We start from the raw sequence: 12,200 nt of genomic DNA, 5'->3' as shown, positions 1-12,200 counted from the left end.
TGACTAAATGCTGACTCAGAACGGAACGTAAAACTTGGCTAGTTCACGAAGTCACGTGAAAGAGATGTTCACTGTTGTATGCGCGTATCTATATCTATTGGGAATCAACATGGCATCTAAGTATAACAAGAAAGAGAGCAAACAAGTATGACAGCGAAGTAAGGGAAGGAGCGACAGCATATAGACAATCATTATCACTCAGTGATATAATGTGTCGCTGCACCAATACAAAAGGTGGCCATCCTTGTCTGCCTCAGGACAAGAAAGACTCCTCCAAAGTCCAAATAATCAGGTCCGAATCCTCCAGGCTTTCTTCATAACTGGTCTCAACAAAACTATTTATACATATGATCTCAATGCTTGGTCATCACAGGAGATAAAGAAAAAAAAATAAGAAGGAAAAACGAAATAGACCAAAAATAATACACCGCTTTATGGAGTATATAGCAAGACTCTCGCGACCCAAAATTACCAATTGTCCATAACAAACTTTGGAAGGGTTCGGAAGGGCTATAAAAATAAGACGAGAAAGATAAGAGAAAGAAGATGATGATGAAGAAGAAGAAGAAGAAGAAGAAGAAAAGCGTGCCCCTTCAGCATTTTTCCGACGAGGAAATTGAAATGGGAGAAAAGAGATAGAAAATATCATCACGATTGTCAGGTCTCAGTATCGCGCCGTTGATTCAAGAGTGCAAGCCGACAAGTTGTGTAACGCCATGAAAATGAGGACGACAATAAGTAATAGGACAATAAAGAAGAGGTAAGAGTAAGATCACACGTTGAGGAGGTCTATTCATACGCCGCCGAGGAGCCTGGTGGGTGGAGAATAGGTAGGTAGATAGACAGATAAATAGGTACCGAGTGGGCAGGCAAGTAGGCCAGCAAAAGGGCGGAGAAGCTTCACTCAACTAAATAATGTGCAAGAATAGTATATCCGGAAAAATGTTCAGTGTCGTATATTTAGTGATTGTTTCGTGAGTCCCCAGTACCAGCGCCGCCGTTGATCTCAGAACCGAGCCAGACCACTTCAATCATGCTGTGACTCGTCTCCTCTTCTCTCGTATAAATCTGGTGAACATTATTTCCAATGATGGTAGCATCTTTCAACAAATAACGTTCCTTGACCACACCTTCCTGGTCCCTTGACCGCATGGGACCAAAGCGCTGTGTGAACCCATTCATATCTTCTTCCCAAGTCTTCTCGGTATGATCAAAGTTGATAGCATCATTGTTGGTGCCCGGCAGGAGCGTGTACCTGACAATCGAGTAGCCGTTCGTAAGCACCCAAAAGGTCCGGTAGGATTCACCAGTAACCTCATCGATAAACTCCTGTTGGTCGAAAACCCAGCGGCGTAGAAGCGACCTTTTCCCGGCAGCAGCAGACACGGCGGCCATCTTGACGACATCCTTTGTATACCAGCTGCTCCAATGGTGAAGGGAGTCGATGGGTAGACCGGACTCGAAAATACCATCAGGTGCTCCAGTCAAGTCCATTTGATGTAGCGAGGGCCAAAGCGTGAGAGGAGTATTGCTGAAGCGTTCGACACACTGACCTAGCTTTTGGTCACCTGGTTGTTCGCCCCAAGACTGACATTCGTCGTAATTCTCCATGAGTATGTCCAACAGCGGCTTCGAAATGAATACACCGGCGCCACCAAAGGCCATATGGCCCCAAGTATCTACCTGCCAGCTAGCTTCAGACAGAGAGCCAATATAGTGTTTCTTCGACGGATCGGCTTGCTTCAGCTGAACTGCAACTGTGGGGAGCGAGGGGAAGAAGGTGTCATCGTCAATGAAGGCTACCCATTCGGTGTGAGGTCGCTTCGTTTTGATATGATAGGAAAATGCTTCGACCAGTCCGAAATAACGAGCGGTGAATTCCAGTGGGGAAGACTCGAGGGTGATGTCCAGTCCGCGGGAGCGGAAATATGCTTCTTGGGATGAGAGGTCGTCGTCCGATTCCGGCACCAGGACGAGAAGACTGGCCTTGGAGCCAGCGAAGGAGTACAGCAAAGACGGCAGCAGACGATCCAGGCGGTCGACAGTAGTGGCAAGGCCAAACAGCAGCTTCGAAGTTTCCTCGACATCATGATCGGCGGCGACTTTGACATTGGCAACGGTTGGGCAGGGGATAGTTTGGTCTTCGTTCTCTGGCGAGAGGACCAGGCCGCGCTCCAGCGCGCGGAAAGGAGGTAGGACGGGGGTGTCGATGTCCTCTAGGGAGCGGAATTGGGTTTGAGCGCCAACACGAGTCGGGCGGATGAAGGCGCGGGTGAAGTTCTTGCGGGTGAGCCATTCGCTGAACGGCAGGGGTGGCGCGGAGGCGGTATTGAACTCGCAGTTGCCGAAGGTGCCATGGCTTGGAGGCTGTGGAACTGAAGCCTGGGGGACTTTGTTTGTAATCGAGTTGGCAGTGTTCTGCAGATGTTCAATGGGGCGTTTGAGACCCGACAAGGCGGCGCGGTCGTATCTGTCGACGCACCAGAAGAAAAAGCCGATAGAGAGGATGGCGACGAGGGGAAAAAGCGTCTTCAGCCTGAAAAGAGGCATTTTGACCGGACCAGCAGTGTATGATGACTTCAGCGAAGTCATCAAGAGGCGCGGCGGGGGAGAATGGAAGGGAGAGGTTGTTGCGGGCAGAGGGCGAGGGAAGGAGGAGATGAGGTTCCCAGAGAAAAGCGTTGCTAAGAAAGGGCTGGCTGGTCTCTCTCCCGCTCAAGAAGAAAGTGGACCGACCCAATCACCCAACCCGGCGTTGCTCGAACAAAACACAGCGGAGTGAAGCCCGAATTTGCGTGCTGGACAGAGACGAGAGAAAGAGAGAGCGTGTAAGCGAGCGAAGGTTTTCTTTAGACTTTCGTTGGTTGCGCTTTTGCTAGTGCAACGTAAGCGGCAATGCCAGACGAGGAGGCCTCAGGCACTCGGCGGAGTCGTAGGTAGAACAGAACAAACAGAACAGCAGTCGCAGCACAAGGACGAGACAAGAAGACCACAGCGATTGAATGGCGTGCAGAAAAGGAGATATCGATTGAATAGGGGGGGGTGTGCGTAATCGACTTCTTAGCTTCTTAGCATGGACTGGTTGGAATTATTATTAAGGACGGCCCGTCGCCCAGATCGGCGGCCACCTCAGGCAGCGACTTGGTTACATACAGATCTGAGATTATTACTTCAAAGTTAATACGCTGGCGAGCTGCTCACAATACGCCATTGTCTGTCGCCATAATCCGAGTCATTATACTAATGCTAGCACGGGTTCCCCCATAATGTACATCGTCGACAAGTTGCACATGTCTGCCAGTGTATACTGTAGGGTCCACTGAGCGGCAGAGCGGTGGATAGATGATTGTCATTCGTACTAAAATGTATACTAAATTATTACTGTTGTAACTTGTAACTTGTTAGACACCGTAACGTCTGTACGGTAATTACCGCACGTGACACGCACTGAGACATGCGTTGCCTGAGGCTGCCATTGTCTTGTCCGCATGCAGCACGACTCTATGAAGATTCTACACACGCCACACGAGTGCATCCGGCGTTCTTATCAGAAACCTCGTGTCCAGATGCGTATCAAGTACATACATCCGCGAATCCTGTGCAATTTTACTTTGCCTCGAGTAAGACTTATTTATTCCTTTCCCCCTTCGCTGTAGATCAATCGACAAATGTATTTGCATCTCACGACTATCATTGTAGAAACAAGTAACTAACTACGTAGTACTCCATAGTAATCAAAGAAAAAAAAAATAAAAATAAACTCCCTGCTACCAAAGGGCCGAAGCTGGCAAAAATGTCTGTGCGAAGTCGGACGTCGTTCTAATTTCGGCCACATGCATGTAGTATATCAATAGGTACCGACAGATACATTGTACATCATGCACTGCCTATGGTCCCACGAATGTTGGATGAATTGATAGTAGATGTCAATGTCATCGGTTGAGAATTCTGCGGGTTGAGTAAGGAGAGCTGATACTGTTAATACTTACATCCTATAGATGTCATGGGTTATAGCTATCCCGGTCGTATTCAAAATTTATTTATTCCTGAAACCGATTATCATCTATAATTTAAACGAATACGTCTCAGATGCATGATTGGCCTTGTTGCCATATACCCCGGCTCAGAGGTATGTACAAAATGCTATCCATATCCTCGATCAGTCGTCATCGTATGCCTCTCTATCCTCAAAATTCATAAACATGTCATCGTGTGCTTCTTCACCCAGAATAGCTTTCCAGCCCTCCCTCACACCTTCTACAATACGATCGTCAAAGGCGAGGTCAAGACTAGACGGCGAGAAAAATAAAATATCGTCAGACTTCGTACTTTTACAGATACCAGTAGGGCTACCCGAGGTTTCTAGAACCCCGACTTGAGTAAAGCGCAAGGACCACAAAACAGTCGGCTTGTCGTTCGCATTCGTGAGCGATGCAAGCAGATACTCGATTGCTATTTCTAGAATATGCTGGCCTTCCTTACCAGGTATTGAGACGTTGCCATAGATGACGCCTAAGAAAAATCCCACCGTTGTTAGCAAGGTAAAACTTCAATTGCCAAAGCAAGATGAGAGCAAGAAGAGAGAATAGAGAAAAAAAAGCTCTTGATCAGGTTGTTGATAAAAGTTGCGTCAATGTCGTTCAGACAATGTAGATAAGTTTTAAAATATGATCATCATACAAGAGCTTGAATAGTATTTCTCAATTGGTGAAAGTAACATGAGACTGTTGTCAACTTACATTGTCCATCTGGGCATTCTCCCGTCTCACTAGAGTGAACTAGTAAGTATATTGGTGCAACATCTGCGGTAACACTAGAAAGAGTCTCGCTAGGAACGAGTACTACCGCTCCTGCAGGGACTGGTCCCCCTTCCGCAGTTACGGGGAAGAGGCTTTGTAGGGGCGAAGAGATGAGAGATATCGAGCGGGAGACCTTGTCCGTTGCTATTGGAGGATGGCCTGCTTCAGCTGGCAAATCCCAAAGAGACCCAACAACATATTTGCTGCGTATTCGTTCTCCGCTTGACAATGTCAAGAGATAGCAGCTCTCATCTTCGGCTTTAGACGTGTCGATAGACTGTACACCTTGCCCTAAAACGTAGACGCCGCCGCCTACAGCCAGGGCACGGCAGCCCACTTGGACGATTTCTGCACCACCACCCCACTTAGCGAGTAAGCTTGCAAAGCCAGGCCCAAACACGCCCAACGAGCCTAGATGTCGTCGAATACGAGGCAATGCAACATTTGCACGTGTTTGATGCGGAGCCTGTTGACACAAGGATAGCGAGTGTATAGCGTCGTGAAGTTCTGGCGGGGCATTAAATTTTGCATTCAAATACTCTGAAAGAGGCATGTCTGAATCATCTTCTTCCACGGTGTGCGGCTGCTCAAGGTCCTCACCGGTCTGCTGCGGCTGGTTGATGGTTCGGAGAAAACGGATCAACATCCTCTTTGCCTTCATACTGATCTTGTCATCGGCGAAAATATCTTCACGACTGCTCGGCACTCGTCGAAGTTGATCGTTCGCTGGACTGCCATCTTCAGCAGCAGCTGGCGAGTTTCCGTAGATCCACCAACTGCCGATGGCTTGAAACTCGAGCTGCCTGTAAACTTTGGAAGACACAAGTGTGGGTAGCAACTTGGAGCGAGTATAGACAAGTTGTGGTGACAGAGAAAGTGAGTAAGCTCTGGAAGAGGACAACTTCTTTCCTCCGTCTGCTGCATCTGCAGGAGAGTAGATGGAGACATCTTCAAATGGCTCTCGTCCAGGCTCTGTTACGAATCACTAGTTAGAACCAATCTCAACAGAATATCGGGAGAACCTCGGCGTACGGACCTTTCTGTAACGAGTCTACCCATTCCTGTGCTTCCTGGATGCTGAACGCAGCCGCAGGACCGCCATAGTATGAGTTCTTGTCCACGTGAAGAACTTTCTTACCTGACCGGGATAGAGCTCTAAGATCGACTTTAGTGAAAAAATCGAATTGAACTCAGAGGTCCAAGCTCACAATGCCAAAAGCGACTGCGCAAGCCCCGTCCCGGATATGGTCACGTCCCATTGGGTATCTGCTAAGGATTCCATGTCTCAGGATTGGCCCGACAGCAGATTATAAATTGGAATAGTATGTTGCATAGAGAACATCCCAGCTCCTTAGTAGTATTTCATTGCAGAATGTACGTCCGCCCGAGGAAAAGAGAATTCCACTTGCGGAGCGATAGCTTGAATGAATCAAGAAGGAAAAAAAAAGGAGCCCGCAACTTCCGTCATGTGCGAGGCTAACAGAGCACGTGATTTGGTCTGTCGGTAACACGCCGGTTATTTCATTACGTGTATAATCTACCAGATTGACTGGGCACATAGAACAAGGCGCTCATATTCAATTTACAGTGTATCGAAAATACAGCTAGTACAAGGAAAGTTAGCTTGCCAATTTGTGCACTTTTTTAAAGCTTTTCTTCCCGCGAGAAAAATGCGTCTTCTTCTAGCACACCACTCTTGCGCTCTGCGCAGACACACTGCAATTGATACTCTGTAGCAGCACGTCTATTCTCGGTATGCCTTCACTGGTGTATCTTAAGAGTGGCAGACATAATCTATCACCCTGTATCTGCTGCCCTGGATTTACAAAATGATAGGAACAGTTCGTTTGTGGTGATACATGACTGCACGATGTAGCTATACATTCTTTCGCCCTATACCTGCGTACATATATTCCTGCACATTATCTATCCCGAGCGATGCTCTCAGGATGACAACAAATCAAATGAAAGCGCGCGCTTGGTAGTCCACCTGGAGACGTTTCCAAGTCCCCCGTCGAAGCGGGTGGGCATCGTTCTCTGAGACGTGTTCAGTATGTGTATAATACTGGGAGATCTGGCCTTGCTCAGAATATCACTTGCCGCAACAAATGAATCTGTCAGAAACTTGTTCCCGCAGCCGTCTTCTTTCTGTCCTTCTGTCTCCTCGCCTGTGTGGCCGATTCAATCCTCGCCGCCTTCCTCGACTAAGTATGCCCTGATAATTTTGACTGTATCCTGAGGCCGGTCTTCGGCATCTGTTTTGACTAGTCCCATGCGCTGAATGACTCTCATTCCACTTCTGACCCGTCCGAATATTGTATGCTTTCCATCTAGCCAAGGCGTGGGAGCCAAAGTGATGAAAAATTGGCTTCCGTTTGTGTTCGGTCCGCTGTTGGCCATACTCAGGATTCCGGCTCCAGTGTGCTTCAACGAGGTGTTTATTTCGTCCTCAAACTTCTCGCCGTAGATTGAACTGCCCCCTCGTCCGGTACCCGTGGGATCGCCTCCTTGGATCATAAAATTCGGAATGATGCGGTGGAATATGACGCCATCATAGTACTTCCTCTGAGCCAGAGCCGCAAAGTTCTTGCAGGTCTGTGGAAGAAGCAAAATCTTTAGCATACGTTCGCGGGCAAGCAGTATTTTGTCAGGCAAACCTTGGGAGCATGATCATTGTAGAGTTCTACCACGAAAGAACCCTGCTATGCGTTAGTCACAGTTCCGAATCGAAATGAATCATACGAACCATGGTCGTGTCGATTGCAACTGCGGTAGCCATTGCTGCGTTTAGCTGGTGAGATATGATAGCGTGGTGTATAATGCGATGAATGAATGCGTGTATGGTTGGTTGTTGACCGCAGCGGAAGTTGGTGCTTTCCTTGCGGGCGGGACAATTTCTCAGAGCTCCGCAAACCGTAAACTTGGCACCAACTGCCATACTGCCAACGACATTTGACTTCAATAAAAGGACATTCTGGAATATCTTTCTCACCGCGCGTGTTATGCGCGACTGCTTATCAGCTGCCATGGCCGACACCAATTCCCTGCTTAGTCTGCTCGAGCCGATTCTGGAACAATTCCAGGCCATGCGGCCTCTTCTGCCTACCTATGCTCACCTCATAGTATCCGCAATCGTACCCATATACACTGGAGCCCACGCTTCGTTATCCCGTCCATCATCAGCAGCAAAGGCGAAAAAAAGATCTAAAGCTGAATCAGACGCAGAGGACGACGACGAAGAAGAAGAAGAATCAAAGGATAAAGGGCATAAGATGGAAGGATTGGAGCCCTCTGATGCGCTCATGTTCCCATTGATGGCAGGATTGACGTTAGGCGGCCTTTACATGATCATAAAATGGCTGAAGGATCCCCAAGTCCTTAACAAAATTCTGAGCTTTTACTTCTCTCAGATGGGCCTGTTCTTTGCCGCAGCTCTGTTCAGAGATGGGTTGAAAGTCATGCGTTCATTTTTCTTCCCATCAACATACAGTTCTGGCGGTTATCAGTGGAAAGTTGATCAGAAAAAACGAAACTGCACAGTTGTTCAGAAAAAACGCAATCCGCAGACTGAGGCTACGACTACAACCACTCTTGAACGAAAGTCCCCACTACCTGGCTTTCTTGGAACCGTCCCATTGCCCAATACGATCCTAGATCTGTTATGGGAAATCCGCGCACTGGTGTATCAGAGACTGCAACTGCGCGCCGATTTGCTCTCACTTGCGAAGGTCAAAACTCGCTTCGATATGCTAGATGTCTCTGGGGTCTTCGCTGCCTTGGTTGCCGTGGCATACTTCGCCTTTTTTGCCAAGCCATGGTGGTTGACAAACGTCTTAGGTTTTAGCTTCTGCTATGGCTCATTGCAAGTCATATCGCCTTCAACTTTTACAACTGGGTCTTTGATCCTGGCATCACTGTTTCTATATGACATTTACTTCGTGTTCTTCACCCCATTGATGGTGACGGTGGCAACTAAGCTCGATGTTCCCATAAAGATGGTATTCCCCCGTCCAGCCAGCCCGGGCGAAGACTCAAGTGAACTGTCTCTCGCTATGTTGGGATTGGGTGACATTGTGGTCCCCGGTATGATGATTGGCCTTGCCTTGAGATTTGATCTCTTTCTGTACTACAAGTACAAAAGCATTCAGAACTCGAAAAATAATTCTTCTGCAGAGGAAAACCAGAAGCCTGTTTACAAACGGGCTACAGGTAAATGGGGCGAGCGATTTTGGACGCGCTCGAAGTCTGTATCACCAGAGCCTTCATATCTAGATGCACAGGCATTTCCTAAACCATATTTCTTTGCTAGTGTTATTGGATATGTTGGCGGCATGGTCGCTACTTTGATTGCAATGCAATTTTCGAATCATGCTCAACCCGCACTACTCTATCTCGTCCCTGGCGTTCTCATATCGCTGTGGAGTACTGCTTATTTTAGAGGGGAACTTGATTCCATGTACTCATTCTCCGATATGATTGAGGACGAGGACTCTGGAGCGAAAAGTGGGAGCAATCAAGAGAAGGATAAAAACGAAGTAGCCAATAAACGCGGTTTATTCGCGCGTATCTGGGCGGGTGATGTGAATGCTCCGTTTGATACAACAGTCGAAATTAATAAAGACGATAATGAGATGAAGAAGGAGCCACCTACTGAAAGTTCATCCAAAGAGAAGAACGAGTCTGCTGGTGAGCTGGCTTCAACAAAGGCAACAAAAGAGGATGAAAAGTACATATTTTCGCTGTCCATCTCAGTGCCTCAGGCAAAGTCATGAGTATTGACATATCTTCTATCTCCAAAACGCAGAAAATATTCCATATGTTATTTGCGTTCTTCTATCTTCATCGGATGGCCAGGATCTTTAGAGATCAAAGATACGATCAAATAAAGTACTCAACGACTTGCTACTGGTCATGGTGTATTTAAAAGGCGTTTTATTGTTATCTGGGTGAAGGGTCGATACGGATTTGGCGTGTAAATGACCTAGGTAGGATATTCATATTTAATATTGCCATGTATAGAAAGGTCTTCATATTGTTGCTACAACATAATCAACCTATTGTAATTCCTCCAATATATCCTTTACTTGTTTCCACCTCTGCGTGGAAATCCCAACAAGCTTCCTGAGCTCCTCACGGCTCACAGACAAGCCTCCATTCTTTTCCATGCTCACAATCTTCGTCTTATCGCTGCTTTTTTTCCAATCAACCACTAGACATACTCGTTCCCGGCATAAACTCTCCTCAAATCCATCTGGGTCGGCTAGGATCCATCTCTCCTGCTTGCTAGACGCCTGTATGCTTCCATTTTCATCGGCTTCCGGAATTACGACAGCCCTCCAGTCGGCCGCAGCATCAGCCTCAAAGACAGAGTACGAACTTGCCACAGGCAAGCCTCGCAAATTAAGATTTCTTGACTCCGAAATCTTATCTGAACACAATACCATGTCGTTATCAATGTCCCACCAAGCCTTGGGCAGTTTTGTATCCCGTAGTGCGGCAAGAATGGAAGCCCAGGCGGCATCGAAAGGGTTCCCAGCAAGCGAAATCATCATCACATCAATGTAGAGAACCCAGAAGCCCTTTATTTCCGGCTCAGGGGATGACAAGCTTTCTGCACGTTCCGCCGTCTCTGTATCCATCGCATCATCATCTTGGCCAGATTGTGCGCGTGAAATGGCATCCAAGTCTGGAGGGTGATACCATATTTTTAGGTCCTCGGCCCGAATCAGACGTGATGTATGTAGCATGGCTAGGAGTTGATGCGAGAGCGACTGTGCTAGAGCGGAGGGGGGAGCACTAGGGATGAATCCAGGTGCGCATCCTGTGCTCAAAGAAATATTTGGAACAACCAAGTTTAGATCCCTAACATAATCTTCCTCCTCCTCCTCCTCTTCCTCTTCTAAACCGCGTCTCTTCTCTATATCGTCTCCATAATTTTCTGAGTGGATCTTCCTCCGTTTACGACTCCCAGAGGACGCAGAGACTCCCCATGACGCTATGTCTTCCGTATGCAATATTTCTGCCCGTATACCGCAGACAGCGGCTGTATCTCCAACTCTGACCACAGCGCTGCCATTTGTATGCGTTAAAGAGCCCAAATTGGCAGTTATAGGCCGAAATTCCAAGGGCGCCCGACCATTGGCTCTTATAGGGGACTGCTGGGTAGAAGGCGGCGGTGATAAATGAGCGAGAAGGTAGGCATGAGGCTGAAGGCGCGCGAATTGCGAGGGTGGGAGAGAGAGAGAAGCTGAAGAAGGACCTGGAATAGGTAGTGCAGAAGAGGTTGCGCTCGACGTCATAATTATGTCTGTGGTTCGCCTGTTTGCTTGACCGAACAAAAACTTGGATGATAATATGGCATCCGGCAGAATAAATTCAATCAAAAGGCGGTGAATCGTGGGACTACGTTTATGTGGGGATTCCCGTTGGCCCTAGTGCGACTGGTGATTGGCCAGTTTTAATAGTAGTCAATATTCATTTTCTAGTCACACTCTTTATTCCAATTTCAGAATTTCCATCGATTGAATCCTAGAAGTGCAATAGCAGACTGAATTGTAGAGAAGTGGAATCTTTCTCATGCAGCTGCTATTCCCTGATAGATTGTCTTTGAAAATACATGCCCATTGCAAGACAAAACACGACAAACCTCGAAACAAATGCATTTGCAACACAATGCACTCAAAACCTATCTCAAGAGATATAAAGGCTTTTTAGTTGAGCATTTCCAGCTATCTCATTGGGCCTGTCAGCTCCGTCGAGCCCAAATAATAATATTGACCACTTTCTCCGTAGCCACGGCGATGCACCCACGCAATAGTCCGGCTCTGTATCAATTGGCGTCAACCCAATCAGTTCAAGCTTCATATCAAGGTCAATCTTAGCTTCTATCAATCTCTCGTAAAGCAAGTAAGCAACATGGATGATCGAAATATCATCCATGGTCTCTAACTGTGTTCTGTGGCAAAAGCTCCGAAGCAAGCCCTAATCTCGATTGCATCCGCCGTGCAGACAGCATACTGCGACGCGATTGTCGATTTCTTACATGATTAAGACCTTACTTTGTGCCTAGAAATCTAAGCAGTCAACACTCGTTTTTAGTTCTTGTCGCGGCCCAGTCACGCCATCGAGCTAACACGAGAGACTATGCAGCAGTTTTCACCCCGCCATAACTTTCAGTGCAAGTGTCTTTGCCCACACAAGGGCAAAAGCCTTTATACTCTGTGCTTGTTAGGGATATTCTTCTATTAAACAGATTTACACTGATTCTGCTCTACAGAATGCATAAATACGAAAGACGCGATGCGACAGAAGATGAAATCAACAATCTACGGCATGTCGCTGACTCCTTGCCAGTCATTACTTGGGTTGCTCTTGTAGTCAGCGGAGCAGAAAGATTCACAT

At 47.3% G+C, this 12,200-nt stretch overlaps 5 protein-coding genes across 5 annotated transcripts; 1 reads left to right on the top strand and 4 right to left on the bottom strand.

Moving 5' to 3' along the window:
* Positions 1 to 960: 960 nt before the first annotated feature.
* On the bottom strand, positions 961 to 2,550 carry UA08_01460 (hypothetical protein; the record flags this gene model as incomplete). Its single annotated transcript, XM_020261127.1, has 1 exon — positions 961 to 2,550. The coding sequence occupies one exon, from the start codon at positions 2,548 to 2,550 to the stop codon at positions 961 to 963; it is 1,590 nt and encodes a 529-aa protein (XP_020122918.1).
* A 1,609-nt stretch (positions 2,551 to 4,159) lies between these two features.
* UA08_01459 (hypothetical protein) lies at positions 4,160 to 6,081 on the bottom strand (the record flags this gene model as incomplete). Its single annotated transcript, XM_020261126.1, has 4 exons — positions 4,160 to 4,512; positions 4,740 to 5,771; positions 5,836 to 5,954; positions 6,008 to 6,081. The coding sequence occupies 4 exons, from the start codon at positions 6,079 to 6,081 to the stop codon at positions 4,160 to 4,162; spliced, it is 1,578 nt and encodes a 525-aa protein (XP_020123389.1).
* An 899-nt stretch (positions 6,082 to 6,980) lies between these two features.
* On the bottom strand, positions 6,981 to 7,578 carry UA08_01458 (Peptidyl-prolyl cis-trans isomerase-like 1; the record flags this gene model as incomplete). The annotated part of the gene is made up of 3 exons (XM_020261124.1): positions 6,981 to 7,394; positions 7,457 to 7,498; positions 7,546 to 7,578. The coding sequence occupies 3 exons, from the start codon at positions 7,576 to 7,578 to the stop codon at positions 6,981 to 6,983; spliced, it is 489 nt and encodes a 162-aa protein (XP_020123390.1).
* A 247-nt stretch (positions 7,579 to 7,825) lies between these two features.
* UA08_01457 (hypothetical protein) lies at positions 7,826 to 9,571 on the top strand (the record flags this gene model as incomplete). Its single annotated transcript, XM_020261123.1, has 1 exon — positions 7,826 to 9,571. One exon carries the CDS (start codon positions 7,826 to 7,828, stop codon positions 9,569 to 9,571), a length of 1,746 nt encoding a protein of 581 aa, XP_020123393.1.
* A 282-nt stretch (positions 9,572 to 9,853) lies between these two features.
* On the bottom strand, positions 9,854 to 11,098 carry UA08_01456 (hypothetical protein; the record flags this gene model as incomplete). Its single annotated transcript, XM_020261122.1, has 1 exon — positions 9,854 to 11,098. The coding sequence occupies one exon, from the start codon at positions 11,096 to 11,098 to the stop codon at positions 9,854 to 9,856; it is 1,245 nt and encodes a 414-aa protein (XP_020123394.1).
* Positions 11,099 to 12,200: the final 1,102 nt, after the last annotated feature.

The sequence above is a fragment of the Talaromyces atroroseus genome (genome assembly GCF_001907595.1).
Source record: "Talaromyces atroroseus strain IBT 11181 chromosome Unknown scaffold_1, whole genome shotgun sequence".
Classification (NCBI taxonomy): Eukaryota; Fungi; Ascomycota; class Eurotiomycetes; order Eurotiales; family Trichocomaceae; genus Talaromyces; species Talaromyces atroroseus.
Note: the sequence above shows the minus strand (reverse complement) of the source record. Positions and strands in the feature narration are given on the sequence as shown.